The sequence below is a fragment of the Eriocheir sinensis genome, chromosome 35, assembly GCF_024679095.1.
Source record: "Eriocheir sinensis breed Jianghai 21 chromosome 35, ASM2467909v1, whole genome shotgun sequence".
NCBI lineage: Eukaryota > Metazoa > Arthropoda > Malacostraca > Decapoda > Varunidae > Eriocheir > Eriocheir sinensis.
The window spans coordinates 4897885-4914849 of NC_066543.1; the positions used below are offsets into that span (position 1 = coordinate 4897885).

Sequence of the window (16965 nt, forward strand, 5' to 3'; positions counted from 1 at the left end):
GAATTAATAAATAACTTACTGGTGAAAAGTAAAGGATGGATCAGATTTTTGTTCGCTTGTTCATTGCACCCAAATGATTCACAGGTAGTCAGCATTCCAGACCACACACGGAGTGACACTCCTGCCTTTATTACTCTCGCTGCACGAGAGCTCAACTGAATTATAGACAGAGAATATGTGTGGATCAACTTGGGTCAAGACCTGACACCCCTTATTAATTATCTGTCCTCACCCTGACCTCGTTTTTTCTCGACCTGAGTCATCATAGCCCAACCCATAAACAGACCTGACTCTCCCTATTAACTATGTGACCTCACCCCAACTCCACCTCTTAGACAGGGGACAAACATACATTCCAACGTAGCGAAATACTTCCATGACGTGTTTCATCACCACCCGCAGTCATATATATATATATATATATATATATATATATATATATATATATATATATATATATATATATATATATATATATATATATATATATATATATATATATATATATATATATATATATATATATATATATATATATATATATATATATATATATATATATATATATATATTTGCATTGGAACATTTTTTGTGTATATAATTCTTTAAAACTTAGGCAGGAAGAACTTCAATATTAGCTAAACAAATCTCACAGTCGCAAATAAGATGAACATTATGTATGAGCATTCACATGCCTGCTTTTTGATGTGTTGTCTCAACATTGTTTGACAGGAATTACTTCTAGTGTGTTTCCTAAGTCATTCTGTTCTCATAGATTCTTATATTTCCTACTGAAACAAAGCCTTTTCTGAATGTTTACAGACATAATAATGGTGAGAGGCCATCCTTTTTATTTGGTCTTGACTTTTGTGAACCTGATAACCTTTATTAAAGTTATTATTTTCTTTTTACCAATTCTCTTAGATTGCTTGGGGGGTGATAGTTGTAGAAACTTGTGAATAAAATTCTGCAGAATTTCTCCTAGAATAAGAAATGAAGTAATGTCACCATGATCTTAGTGTTTATGCTTAAAATGATACATGATGTATGGATCTGTATGTGCATGTTTGAAAGTCATTTGTTATTTTAGACATAGAGGAATGAAAATATGGCATGGCACATTAGAGGACTGGACTGTTATGAGGAGGTCTTCCTTCCATGGGGAACAGCTGAGACATATATATATATATATATATATATATATATATATATATATATATATATATATATATATATATATATATATATATATATATATATATATATATATATATATATATATATATATATATATATATATATATATATATATATATATATATATATATATATATATATATATATATATATATATATATATATATATATATATATATATAATGAATGAGCAGCCTCACATATTTTGTTGGTTGTTATAACTCTTGTTTGAGGTATTTAGGGCTCACTGTTATGGTTGTTGCATGTTTTTTGTTTGCTTGGTGCTGCTGCCTGTGTGGGTTTTCTTTGCTTTTTCTTTGTCTTTCTTTCTTTTTTTTCTGCATGTGATTATCTGGAGTAAATTTTCCACGCTGCATCTCATAACTGGGTTGCTACAGTCAGAATGAGCTTTGCTGCATTTCATTGCCCATGCCAATTGAATCTCATAGTTTTCCCTTAAGAGTGCAAATCAATATTATAGCTAAGAATATTACTCTTGTAGGTACCATCCAGTGGGCAAACTTTAGGTGTATGGCATTTTGCTCCATAGAAATATTTCTGTAAATTTGAGGACAAATGGTTGCTCACACAAACTGATGATATTATTATTATTATTATTATTATTATTATTATTATTATTATTATTATTATTATTATTATTATTATTATTATTATTATTATTATTATTATTATTATTTTTTATTATTATTATTATTATTATTATTATTATTATTATTATTATTATTATTATTATTATTATTATTATTATTATTATTATTATTATTATTATTATTATTATTATTATTATTATTATTATTATTATTATTATTATTTTATTAGAACAAGTAGTGTGCTTCTCAGATTTATTGTGGATGTAAACCATTACTGGATGTAGGATCATGATGATATGCCCTGCTTGACTTCATGAAGGACCTTTGTGGTAGATGACATTCTAAACACTTTACTGTCAGGGTGAAGTAATTAGTGAGACCTGTCTTGGCACTTAAATGATGATGTGAGTAATTACTGTCTAATGAGTCATACAGCACTGAATGTTTTCTAATTAACCTTGGCATAATATAAACCAGTCTTAATGTTACCTAAACCTTGCCTTTTGATTGTTCTTTCTGACTGGTCATCTGCTTATGGTTCTTTTTCACACAAAGAAACACACACACACACACACACACACACACACACACACACACACACACACACACACACACACACACACACACACACACACACACACACACACACACACACACACACACACACACACACACACACCACTCCCGTGGCGAAACTGGTTAGAGCGCTGCACTGCCAGGCTTCATGATCTGACAGGGCGGTGGTTCAAGCCCTCTCAGGCCGGATTCTATCTGTTGACTAGGAGTGGTTACTGTCCCCCCTTGAGCAAGGCAGATTGGGTGTGTGACGTCCGGGCAGTATCCATAGATAGATGATAAAGAGCACTTGCTCATGTCGGAAGGGTACCTGCTTGCGATTACGAGTCCAACATGTGGTCAGGTCGTGGTGAACAACACACACACACACACACACACACACACACACACACACACACACACACACACACACACACATGTATATATATACCCATTATTTTAAAGCTATGTTGACAGAAGTTGGAAAATGTGGTTTAATTTATTATTACTGTTTATAATGCAAATGGACCAATATTAATTTTTCTTCTTTTTGCGTGCTAGGAGATGAGATTGGGGAGAATGTAAGAGTATATCGCAAGTCAATAAGCAGCGACGGGCCGCATCACTCTGAGGTACCTCACTCACGCTCTGTGTCGGACTCTGACTACCACTACGCACGGCACTTATCAGCACCCTTCCCTCGCAGGCGCTCATCCTCATCCAGGTAAAGTGGCTATTGTGTTGTATTGTATGGTAAGCTAAGCAAGATGGCACCACTGTAAACACTTGCCTGTTGCTGACCATCAGGCCCAGCAAGAAAGCCTACTGGTGCCATATGCCAAAATGTTAAAAACACACACACACACACACACACACTCAAAAGTTTATTTGTTAAGTAATTTAAGTAATTCACCCCTGTATTACTAAGGAACTAGATAGAAAGAGTTACTCTAGTAATTAACAAAAAAATAAAAGGAAGTTGGCTTAACATCCGTAGGCTATCCATGCAAAAAATGTGTTTGATCCTTTTCATGAATTAGTGTTACTTTCTCTCCACAGTGACCATGCCCACAGTAAGCTAGACTTTGAGGTGTCAGACTTCTTCATGTTTGGGTGTCCGTTGGCGCTGGTGCTTGTTTACCGCAAAATGGTGAACACATCGGACAAAAATTGTGAGTATCTTACTGGATTAATCGTTGAGAGGATCTGCTGAATGCCAAAGTGTTTTACTGAATGACTTATTTGCTTTATTCATAATTCATTTTTATTTGATATTAAAAAACTGTCATGACAATTCTTTTAAATAGTACATTTATGATGTCACACAAAGTTAAAAATATGTGCCAGAACACAGTGCCCGTTTAGTATATAGTTCATTACTGTCATTTATTTTATTTCTGTGAAAATAAAGTTCCAAATCTTAGTTGGTACAAATTGAAATTCAATCACGTATCTCCTGCTTTGAGGAAAGATTGAATTATTAAATTATATTATTAGATATTTGATAAAGACTAACTTTCTGTTCGTCGCTCTCTCCTTTCAGCCACAGTGCAACGGCCAGCATGCCAACAGGTGTACAATCTCTTTCACCCCACGGACCCACTGGCAGTGCGTGTAGAGCCTTTAATTTCAGCTCGTTTCTCTCTGCTGCCTCCCATCATCATTCCTCGCTACACCAAATACCCGCTTGGTGATGGGCTCCCCACACATCTCTGTAAGTAGTTTAGGAACTGCTAAGGAGTGTCCATGCAGTATAGTACACACTGTAAAATATTGTTTTGCTTCATTTTTTCAACTAACCCAAATACCTCCTTACTTCATCAAGATCATCGAGTACACACCTGCTCAGTGATAAGCTCTCTTGTAAACTTCTATAAGCATTCCAGTTGTTATCCAAGTAGTCTAGTCCTAGTATTCATATATAGATACACACTGCTAAACCTTACTCTCTTTAACTCCTATGTAAAGCATTCTTTCTCCTGTTACCATTATTTCTTGAGATTTCACATTTTTTAGGTTAACCATGAAAATTCTATTCCATCTGTTCTTGTACCTTCACTCAAAGAACTATAATAGGTAATTAACATAAAAGAATCTCCACTTTCACATGTCCATACACATACTTTGCTTCTTTGGTCTCACTCTCTCAGTCTCTGCTATTCTTACACAGTACACGGCAAGAAGGGTCATTTGGGTTCCATGATAAGAGGTAATTAACTTTTATATAGAGAGAAAAAATGTATGCAAATTGTAAAACTTTGAAGGGAGATACAATGAGCATTTAGTAATATATTTATATGGAGACTTCCCCTTGAAGGGCAGGTCATGACAGAGGAGTCTCCATTTTTCCATGTTTTTCATTCATCTTTCCCAGTATTCACTTTCCCCTTCCACTTCTTCCCTTCATGTATTTGTAAGCCTACCAACTTGCTAGTGGTCTCCCTGCCAATCTCCTCCTCCTATTTGACTTTCATACACCCCAGAGTAGTGGATATAGTGTCTATAATTGTATAAGAAGTTTTTAGATTGTGTAGAGTAGCCCTTTTGATATTGAGTCAAAAGGGAACTGCTAGAGGTGTAGGTGTATTAGTAATGCTTACATTTAAGGAACTGTCTTTTTTTGGTGGCATGGGACCACCAGCACATTTAGGAAGATGCAGTACGTGGATTTCAGCTGCAACATGTGAGCTATTTTTGCTTCACTTATTTTCATACTCCAACCTTTCTCCTTTACTCTTGTTCCCCATTTAGCTATTGGGCTTTTAGTAGCTAGCATGTTCCTTTTCCTGAAAGTGCAGCTGGCAGGTAGGCCTGAACAGGTAAGGGTTTTGGTGAATTACTTTATGCCTATTGTGAAGTGGTGATTGCTGCTGCACATTTACTAGCATTTTGTATACTGTCATGCATTTAATCCCCTCAACTTCTCTCATATAAGGACAGCAGTGTGTTGCCTGCATTTTTATTTCATAGTTTACACATGTCATCAAGTTAGGGAGAAAAAGTATATAAGGGCAGTATAACTGGAAGGGATTTTGTTACATACGTATTTCATAGTTCTTTTTACTTATTGCACACATTACATCATCACATGAGACGAGGAGGCCAGGCAGTGGCAAGGTCAATAGGGAGGCTCCACCCACTACACCAGTCCAACATGAACAATCATACCCCCGGGGGTAGCAATAGGCACCTCCAGCCCTGCAGTCATTTGCTGTTGAAGATACTCTGGTTAAAATGTTCTTTACCAAACTCAGTATTGGACCAATTCAGTGAGTGTGTGTGTGTGTGTGTGTGTGTGTGTGTGTGTGTGTGTGTGTGTGTGTGTGTGTGTGTGTGTGTGTGTGTATTTACCTATTTGTAGTCTACACACACACACACACACACACACACACACACACAGCTAAGTGAGGATGTAGTATCGGCAAAGAGTGCGCAAAGCTTTAAGGAAAAGTTGGACAAATACAGATACGGAATGGGACCACACGAGTGTAAGCCCAGGCCCTGTAAAACTACAACTAGGTAAATACAACTAGGTAAATACACACACACACACACACACACACACACACACACACACACACACACACACACGGCCCGGTAGCTCAATGGTTAGAGCATCTGCCTCACAACCAGAAGGACCAGGATTCGATTCCCCGACCTGGTGAAGATAAGTTGGGTTTATCTGCTTTCACGTGTAGCCCTTGTTCACCTAGCAGTGAGTAGGTATGCGACGTAAAGCGAGGAGCTGTGACCTCATTGTCGCAGTGTGTTGTGTGTGAGTGGTCTCAGTCGTACCCAATGATCGGTCACTGAGCTATGAGCTCCTTCCGTAGGGGAACGGCTGGCTGTCTTGAGAGAGACCCGCAGCAGACCAAGAGGTGAATTTCACACACACACACACACACACACACACACACACACACACACACACACACACACACACACACACACACACACACACACACATACTTATTTACAAAAAACACAATCTTATAAATGTGTGTGTGTGTGTGTGTGTGTATTTACCTATTTATAGTCTAGCTCGGGCTCGGTAGACTACAAATAGGTAAATACACACACACACACACACACACACACACACACACACACACACACACGTTTATACGATTGTGTTTTTTGTAGGTGTCATATCATCGGAAATTTATAGTATACATGTATAGCATTGCTAGTTTTTTAGTTTTGAATGCTAACCTAATGTCTTTTTCCTTTTTTTTATCTCTGTGAGCATGCATTTTTTGACTAGGTGTGTGTTAGTAATGTGATTTTTGTTGGTTCAGTGGAGTGCATCCAGAGCAATGGGAGTGTCTTCATGGACCTGTCGGGGACCACAGGCTCTCCTTCTCTGACCGAACACACTCGCCGCATGTCTGATGCCTCCATCCTCTCCACTATGTCGGGCATGGCAGACACTGTTCCATTGGCCACCATCAATGCCTGTATGTATAATGCTGCCTCTCCTGTTTATTGAATTAGCAACAATTGTGTTCCCAGTCTGATACATCACATGACACTTAGTTAAGTTTTCATATGCAGGCAGAGTTTATTATTTGTTGTGGTGTGGTGTGTATTTTGTGTTTAGGTGTCAGCTGAACCCCTTACAGGCCCAGGTTTTGGATTGGTAAGGTTTTACCTCAAGTTTGGGTTGGAATCCTCAATTGCTCATAACCTTATTGGTCTCATACTTATATTTTTCCACAAGAGTAATTATTAAGGAGTGAGTTTGTGTTCTTTTTATAACATAATGTCTGTGCTTTCCCTTGTGTATTTTACTTTGAAAGAGCAACAGACTATAAGAATGGGAGTTGGGATTCTCTGTCTACCTGAACCATATCAATCTTTCTCCTTTCTTCTTTCCGTCAAGATTAACAAAAGGTCTGTGCACTGTGCTCATTCTTTGTTTAAATTTTTGTCCTCCCAACTTTGGGTAAGCTGTGTTAAATGTATGAGTGTACTATCTGGAGTTAAAGATTATACAAATGGTATACTACAGTATGATGAGACTCACCTAGTAGGATGGTGTGGTGGTCTCCTGCTATGGTATGGGTGGAGAAAGAGTTAGTGGACCAGTTTAGAGTGGAAAAAGGTGGTGGAGGAAGATATGAGGAGGCTGAACATCACGGAAGAAATGGCTATGGACCAGCAACAGTAGAGGAGGCTCATATCCCGTCTAACCCCACCATAGGGAATGAATGGACATTAAATGATGATGATGATTTATAGTGGAAAAAGGATGGTAGTGGTGATGCCAGTAATAATGATGCTAGTGCTGTTGATGTTGAGCAGGAGACAGTGAAGGATGGGGAGGAGGAAAAAGGGGAAGAGAAATATAGGAACATTTGAAGGAAAACCTCCTTCACGAGAAATCTCATTTTCATCTGTCTCTCAGTGAGTCAGCGGTGGTGGGGAACAAAGCGGCTGGACTACGCTCTGTACTGTCCTGAGGGTCTGGCCAACTTCCCCACCAACTCCTTGCCGCACCTGTTCCATGCCTCGTATTGGGAGTCATCAGATGTTATTGCATTCATCCTTAGACAGGTGAGTGTTGCTTTGATGGCTATGAGGATGGCTCTACAGTTTCCCCTCACCCCCCCTCAAACCTAGATGTTATTTCACACATCCTCAAACTAGTGAGTGAAGGTGACAAGAAATAGCATGTAAGTTTTGAAACACATTAATGTATTTTGTATACCAGATGTGCACCTTATATGCATCACAAGAATTTAATGACTGTGCTTACACTGGTACTGTATATACATGGTCCAAGACATGTTAACACAATTAATTTATCTAAATTTTGGACAGTTGGTGCGCACAGACCACGCTGCCTTCCAGGGAGACGACAAAGACCTCCCTGTGTTTTCCCCAACACAGCCTCGGGAAAAGTGGATGAAGAAAAGAACATCTGTCAAAATTAAGGTCAGTCACAGTCAAGATCTTTGAATATAAAACCTCATATGACAGTTACCAAAATTTTAATGTACTCACATTTGCTTGCCAGCTCATGTGTGGGATACACTCTCTATTATAATTAAAATTATGCATTGTCTGTTTTAGAATGTTGCTGCCAACCACAGAGGGAATGACGTCATTGTAAGGGAGGGTGCGCCGCAGTCCATTCAGGCTCGCTTCATGTATGGGCCACTGGACATGGTGGCTTTGTCTGGTATGTTTTGTAACTCAATCCCATTCATGCAACCTTTCATATAATCACTCTTCCAGGTATTGCTATTATCTATAATTCTCTCTCTCTCTCTCTCTCTCTCTCTCTCTCTCTCTCTCTCTCTCTCTCTCTCTCTCTCTCTCTCTCTCTCTCTCTCTCTCTCTCTCTCTCTCTCTCCTCTCGTCTCCTCTACTCTTTTTTCCTCTCCTCTCTCACACATAATATCCAGCTTGATAGTTTCAGAAAGATTAATTTTTTTCAACTTCGTGCATGAGTACACTCTAATGTTTTGTGCTTCTTGCAGGTGAGAAAGTGGACATTCATATCATGCGTGATCCCCCTGGTGGAGAGTGGCAGCAGATCAGCTCTGAAGTCACAGACAAGAATGGTCGCATTGCCTTCACTGTTCCGCCAGACAAGGCTCTCAGCTGCGGCATGTACCCAGTCAAGATGGTCGTGCGGTATGCCCTAGAAAAGTCTGCTTTTCATTGTTTTATTATCTCTTAAAACAGTAAGAGGAAATATTGAGGTAACTTTAGGTTCAATCAGCTGTTATTTTTAAAGGAAATTTTGTACTGTCCTATTTTCTGAACCAGCATTTAATGTATGGATTATGTTTTTTTGTGAAGAGTTTTCATTTTAATATGGGAAAAATAGAGGCACTTTATGTTTACTTCATGCACAATTAAACTAAATGTCGTGAAGTCATACTTTCCAGTCACTGCCAGGCTAGACAAATATGAAAAGAAAAGTATTTTCTGATGTTTACATTGATTAGGTGATCTGCATGACTAAGGACAGACTATAGGTTTCAGAAACTTACTGCACAGCAGAAGTAAAGTTTTACATGATATCTATCTAACCAAATGTGATCATTGAAGGGAACAAACTGTGTGTGTTAGTGGCAATGCTTTGCTTGGAGATAAGGAAGCCTTGGAAATGTTTTATGAAAAAATTATGCTTATTAGAGTTTTAACAATGTATGGATTTAGTCACCCAATTTTCTTGTTATACCTATCTTTTTTTTTTCTTTGCATGTTTTAATGCTGGCACTATTTCCCTAGCGGTGACCACACAAGCGCTACATTATACCTGACTGTTGTGCCTCCGAAAACGGAGTGTGTCATCTTCAGCATCGATGGATCCTTTACTGCCTCCGTGTCTGTCACTGGCAAAGATCCCAAAGTCAGAGCGGGAGCTGTTGATGTTGTAAGGTATGATTGAAAGGATGAACTTAAGTCAAATCTTGTATAAACACTTCTCTTGTCACCTCATCTTCAACTTACTGCTGGAGGAAGTTGAAATAATTTAATTGTTTAAAAGTGAAATTACAAAATATAAGGTCATGTAAGAGAGTGGAAATCTGTAATGTGCAAGTGAAGAGCCCTGACTGTTTCCAACCCAAGCAGATTTTTGACATGCTCAGCTTCCCTAAAAGGTGTTTCTAGTGATGGCTAAACATTCAGAAATTTTATTTGTATGTCAAGCTCTTCCTTGACAGATATTTGAACTTCTATATGTTCTCTGTCCTCTGCTATCTGTATGTAAATCCATTCATTGTTCTTTCATTGATTCTTCTCTGGGCACTTAGCCTTATACGTCACCTTAATTCCAAATTTCTCTACTTGATTTTTATCAGGCATTGGCAAGAACTTGGTTACCTGATCATATATGTGACTGGTCGGCCTGATATGCAGCAACAGAAAGTTGTGTCATGGCTGGCACAGCACAACTTCCCTCATGGTTTGGTATCCTTTGCTGATGGGTTGTCTCGGGACCCTCTCGGCCACAAGGCTGACTACCTTAAGGGACTCATACAGGTAAGATAGACCTCAACTTTTTAAAGAAGAGGTTTTGAACAGGCTCTTAATTGTGGAAATGCTGTGGTAAAGCTTATACTCACATAATACAGAAGCCTCTTTTCAAAAATGTCTTTGGCACTAACTTGTCAATTTGCCGGTCATATCATTGACCCACCCTTACCTTTATTTTTACTGTATTTCAGTTAAAACCATTTAAAGAGTGCTTCCAAGAGGATAATAAGTGGGTGAAATTCTTGGGGCAGCAACACCAATAAGCCGTTTTTATATACATTTCAGTAACACACAAATATTTTTTTTGTAAATAACAGTGTTTTTCAGGAGCCTGGTAGACATTATTGGCAAAAGCGTCCTGTATTTGTACTTTAAATAAGTTTTGATTCACCATAGAATACATATTGAAAAATTGTATTTATTTTACTCTATTTATTTATGTTAATTTTTTTCCTGTTATCCTATGGCGCTAGTAGACTTTCTTCAGGGGCCTGGTGGTCGGCCCAAGCCTGTCATCGCACAGGCAATTTTTATAGTGGCGCCATTTATTCTTGGCTCATGCTGCCCCCCGGAACTCATTTTTGATTCACTTGGACAGTTTCTTCTAGAATCCGAGTTCATGGGTGGTCTTCAGGACAGCATGTGGGTAGTCTTAGGGCACTCGGCGGTGACTGAAAAATCCCAGGTGGTAGTGAGCGGATTTGAACCCGCGTCGTCCATGACTCAGTGAATGTGGGGCCCGCACTCCAACCACTCAGCCACTGCCTACCCTACAGATATGACATCTGAAATGAAATCAAAATAAAATTCTAAGATATAATTTTCCTTCCTTCCTCCAGGATCATGCACTGCAGATAGTGGCAGCTTATGGCAGCTCCAAGGACATTGCAGTGTACTCCAATATCAACCTCAAGCCAGAACAAATATATATTGTTGGAAAGACCAGCAAAAAGCAGCAGGCAAATGCACAGGTAAAATACCTTGTAATATTTCAAGTAAAAAACTTTCATTATATGATTTTCTCCACAGTATTTGACATAAGGAATTACGCATATGCAGAAGTGCCTTAAAGATTACTCCGGGACACAGGCCAGTGTGAATTCTGGGATTACCACAGTTTGCCTTCCCTAGGTTTCCCCAGGTACCCATTTATTGACCAGCCTGAAAGGGAGGATGAACAGCTGGATGAGCTGCACACTGGCTGCTTGGGCTGGGGTTCAAACCTGGGCCAACATATTTGTAGCTAGGTATCCTAGCCATGGCACCATGGAGGTGCTGGTGTGCATATAAGGATGGCTACAATTAGAAGATGTAATACTAACCAGTAGTAAAGGGCAGCTACCTTGACACAAAATTAGTTATGATAGATAAATATAGGGAAGGTAGGCAGGCATATGGGTCTGGCAGGAAAACACAATGTTTAACATTTTATTTATTTTTTTAACTTAACATACATGGTTGTCAAGTATAAAATGATGTTGGTTAATGGCAGGTGCTGACAGACGGCTATGCTGCCCACCTTTCCACTCTCTCTGCCCTGGGGAAGTCCCGGCCTGCTAAAGGCAACCCTCAGATGGTCATCCCTCGAGGTTTCTTTGGGTTGCCGGGGCAACACAATGCTCTCCGGAGAAGACGGTGAGTGCCATGGAGGATAATGAAAATATTCTCTCCTTAATAATACATTTCTTTTCTTTTTACATGCTATATTTTTCTCCAGTATATGGATTTATAGGCTTGTGTATTACTAAGTCAAGCTGCATCTACTCTTTGATATGGACTTATATTTGGTATTAATTTTGAAATGTAGTTGACTATGCATGGAATGACACTTTAGTTAGGTTTTACTGTATATATATATATATATATATATATATATATATATATATATATATATATATATATATATATATATATATATATATATATATATATATATATATATATATATATATATATATATATATATATATATATATATATATATATATATATATATATATATATATATATATATATATATATATATATATATATATATATATATATATATATATATATATATATATATATATATATATATATATATATATATATATATATATATATATATATATATATATATATATATATATATATATATATATATATATATATATATATATATATATATATATATATATATATATATATATATATATATATATATATATATATATATATATATATATATATATATATATATATATATATATATATATATATATATATATATATATATATATATATATATATATATATATATATATATATATATATATATATATATATATATATATATATATATATATATATATATATATATATATATATATATATATATATATATATAAACTCAAGACTTTCTTTGCTGGGGTAGACTGGCACACACACACACACACGCACACACACACACACACACACACACACACACACACACATCTCACACACATCTTGACATCTTGATATGAATATTGAGATGAGGCATATAAGGAAAAAGGGAAAAACTCAAGACTTTCTTTGCTGGGGTAGACTGGAGTGATATGAAGAGGAGTACACACACACACACACACACACACACACGCACACAATGTCTTTTGACACAAACATTAGCTGCTTTTGTGTATCTTTCCAATCTGAATTTTCTCAGTTGTACTTGTTTTTACTATTAAGCTTTGAAATATTTTATTTTTATCCAGTGTTTCCTTTTACAGAAAATAGCAGAGCTCTTTAATGATGCTTTTTGCTGTTATTTCATAATTTTATATGTTTTGTCATTTTACATACTCTAATGTTTGTCACAAACCATCTACAGGAAGATGCAGCAAATGACTAATCCGACATTTTTCATGATACTCTTCTCTTATTCAGCTCAGTGCAGTTTAAGCTATTCTACTATTGCTTCTTTTAACAAGTAACCTTTATGCTTTCTTTGGGTTATTTTAGTGCCAAACCATTTCACATTATCAGAAGTAATCATCTTTACACCTTTTGGACACAAGTGATGGCAATGGTCTGTGGCAAATTACTTTAACAGCTTATACTAGTGACAAATGTAATAAATCCTACACAAGACTTTTGTCCTCACTTGAGTCTGTGATCCTCGTTCTCTATGGTTGCTCTCTGCCTAATGGGGGAAAGGGAATAACAGTATACAGCTAAGGCTTCTAAGGCAGTTTTGCTTGCATTTTCATGATTTTATTTTAATGTATCAATGAAAACTTCACTATAATACTCCCTTTCATATTGTGCTTATTTATGGCTCTTAATTGTGGACTGTAAAGGATCGTGGATGACTTTGATAGGGTGTATAAGAGGAAAAAGTTGAAAGTACATAAATGTGTCAGGAGTAAAGTTATGGTATTGAAGGGGGCAAGAGAACAGACTATTGGTTTTGCAAAGCCATACAGTTAGGACAGAAAACATGACAAGTGTTAGATCTAGTTGGAAGAAAAGTATGGAGGAAGTGATTGAGGTTAGATAGTTGGGAGAGTTCTCTGTAAGGATGTGAACGTGGAGGGAGAGGTCAAGGGGAGAGGAGTGAAAGGCAGGAAGGTAATAAATGCATTAGAGAGTTTTGAAAGGAAGTGTGAAAATGAATGAGGATAAAAAAGGATTTATTATTATCCTGCCAACTCTGTGATATGCATCAGAGATATGGATGTGGAATATACCACAGCAATTATGAATATGTGCAGTGGAAATGGGCTGTAGAAGAGATACATGTGGCGCGTCAAGATGGAACAAAGAAAGTAATTGTCTTAACAGTGCCTTATTTATTACTTTCTTGATGGCGCACTTAATGTTGGAGATTATGTACTTGATAGACCTTTTGAAAAGCATTTTTATGGGCCATGTACAAAATACCAAACATTTGTAATTTCTAATTAAGATTTTTAAGAGTAGAAAATATTGCGAATTTCCATACTCTAAAGTTGGGTTCACACAAATTATATAATCAAAGCTGTGAATTAATTTGCTTTTTTTATAACAAGATTTTAATGCACATGATGAATATGTACATTTTTATTTTTGCAGTTTTTCTGTCTTCGTGGAGAGCGAGAGAGTAAGCTTTTCAAATTCCACATACAAAACTTAGTATCACCTAAAAATATGTATTAGGACTTTAAAGAGATGAGTCCCCCACCATAGAGTGAGCATAGACAAGACTAGCATTCATATTCACTGCACTCTAGTGATAGATGACATGAGCCCCTTCCACCCTGACTACCTGTGTAGGTCATGGCATAGCAAGGGACATCCCATGACTTGCCTATGGAAGCTGTGGTTCTTTCACTTCACAGATGTAACACATTGCACTTTATAGTGACAGAATTAAAGACTTTTGAATACAACTTCCAACTGGATAGACTTTAAGGGAACAAAAGCTGTGAAATATAAGTCTAACTGTTTAGTCAGTGTAGATTTAGCAACCCTATGCTACCAGAAACTGATGATTCATATCCAGTTCTTAGTGTTCACTATCACATACAAATATAGTTCCTTAGTTTATAGATCCTTTAAAGAATACCACCTTACCACGCACACATATCCCAATGACCAGTAGACCTGAAACCTGAAGTAGCTGAATAGAGCCATGCTTGGGCAGGCCCACTCCCAGGGATAAAATCAGATTCATTCCCCTCACCAGTCAGCCAGATCAGAGGTGAAAATGCTCATGGTTTTGACCTCTCAGTACTGACGGTGGAGCTTCCTGTAGCTGCAGCCATGCTTGATCCAGAAGCAGAAACATCAATATTTTCAGTTTGGGCAGATCATACTTTTAAAGAAATGTTTTTCTGCCCTTTAAGATGAAACACAGTGAACCAAAAGTGGTCATTATTGTTGTAGAGTTCTTGAAGATATAAAGGAATAAGAGTAGTTATGGTCAACAATCAGGAAGTATTTTAACACAATTTGCATTAACAGAAAAGTTGCCAGATTAGTAATAAGCATTAAAAAGAGATGAGCTGTGAAAATCATCCAAAGTTATGCAGCAAGTTCAACATAATGAATCAAGGCTCTCATCATGTCTTTCAGATTGTTTTTATCACAACACACTTCTGACACCATATTTCTATGCAATGAGTCGTTCAGTACTTCTTGTATTATTCAGTAAAGCGTTTAATGTATTTTCATTGCCATTGAAGCTTTTAAGCTCTGAAATTGTACAATTCATATGGAAAATCTCTAATTAAATTCTGTTTAATACAGTATTTATTTTGGTTCAAATGTTTGGTAACAGCAAACATTTTTATATTCACGTTATTGCTTTGAGTTTTCTAATTACCTACAAATGTAGCGCTTGGTCAAACATTCAATTTTTATTCAAGGGGGTTCACTGATGTGTGTGTGTGTGTGTGTGTGTGTGTGTGTGTGTGTGTGTGTGTAATTCACCCATGGCCTGATCACAAGCTGGGCTCATCATCACCAGCAAGTACTCTCCCAACCCAACCAAGGTCATTATAGTTGATCTCTGGGTACTGCTGGGACCTTCACACACCACACATCCCATCCCCCTTGCTCAAAGGGGGAAAGTAACTGCCCCTCAGTCAGTGGAAAAATCCTGGGCCTGAGCAGGGCTCAACCCTCCACCTGCCAGACCATTAAGCCTGGCAGCACAGAACTCTACCACTGAGCCACCGGAGCGATAGTGTGTGTGTGTGTGTGTGTGTGTGTGTGTGTGTGTGTGTGTGTAGATAAATAGATAGATAGATATCAGTGAATTGAACATTAGAGAGAGAGAGAGAGAGAGAGAGAGAGAGAGAGAGAGAGAGAGAGAGAGAGAGAGAGACACACATTTAAGGTTTAATACAAACATTCTCTGCCATGAAATTTATAATAGCATTTTATTTTCATGACATTATTCCATTAAAAAGTGCAATATTTTTTTATTAATGTAGAATAATTATTAACTTTTTTCTTTTTCTTTTTTATTATTTTTAGTATTAAAAGTTTTTGTGTAAATATTAGACCATAGAGGAATAATAATAAAAAAAAAAAAGACGAGCTACAGATTGCTTGTATTGTACTGTCTCTGCAGCACACTGTTATGCAGCACTGCTAGATTTAGCCTCAATGATCTCTTGCAGATACTGGGCTGCCCAAAAAGTGTCTTCGAATCGCAAAGAATGATTTGGCAGCAGTTAATATGGGCAGTATGTGCAGGGTTCAACAATATTGCTGTCTAGATTGCACAGCGCTTATTTTATGTCAGTGTATCTCAAGGCTGGACACAACTGGGTGCACCTGATGCTTGCTCATTCCCTTCTGCTCCCAACCAGTAAACTGGCCCATGGATGTTCCTCATAACCTTTGTATCCCTTTTATCCTTAGATTGACAAATGGAACCAAAACCTCCCTGGGCCAGATTGTGTTTTGGAAGTTAGGGATTAGTAATTGTGTACCTCTGCATGCCTTAACTCTCCTAATCATTGCAACTAATGTCTTACACTGTTTAAATAAATTTATCACTTAAACTACTTTTAAAATGTGGTTATTATTTATGGTACACATATATATATATATATATATATATATATATATATATATATATATATATATATATATA

The 16965-nt window shown here is 37.0% G+C and overlaps 1 protein-coding gene across 14 annotated transcripts in view; it reads left to right on the plus strand.

Annotated features, from left to right (window-relative positions):
- The window catches only part of LOC127007301 (protein retinal degeneration B-like), a 93827-nt gene that overhangs the window by 72499 nt on the left and 4363 nt on the right, over window positions 1-16965 (plus strand). For 13 of the 14 annotated variants that reach the window (XR_007760168.1, XM_050878090.1, XM_050878097.1 and 10 more), the window contains 12 exons: window positions 2925-3087; window positions 3423-3535; window positions 3907-4077; window positions 6662-6820; window positions 7771-7919; window positions 8187-8300; window positions 8439-8547; window positions 8849-9005; window positions 9609-9758; window positions 10184-10364; window positions 11198-11329; window positions 11851-11993. Coding sequence is in view for 13 of the 14 variants with exons in the window: in XM_050878090.1 (XP_050734047.1) it covers window positions 2925-3087; window positions 3423-3535; window positions 3907-4077; window positions 6662-6820; window positions 7771-7919; window positions 8187-8300; window positions 8439-8547; window positions 8849-9005; window positions 9609-9758; window positions 10184-10364; window positions 11198-11329; window positions 11851-11993 (1741 nt within the window). In the remaining variant the exon portion in view is untranslated. Of the gene's footprint in view, window positions 1-2924; window positions 3088-3422; window positions 3536-3906; window positions 4078-6661; window positions 6821-7770; window positions 7920-8186; window positions 8301-8438; window positions 8548-8848; window positions 9006-9608; window positions 9759-10183; window positions 10365-11197; window positions 11330-11850; window positions 11994-16486; window positions 16553-16965 lie in introns of all 14 variants that reach the window. The other variant, XM_050878095.1, reaches the window with a different exon arrangement.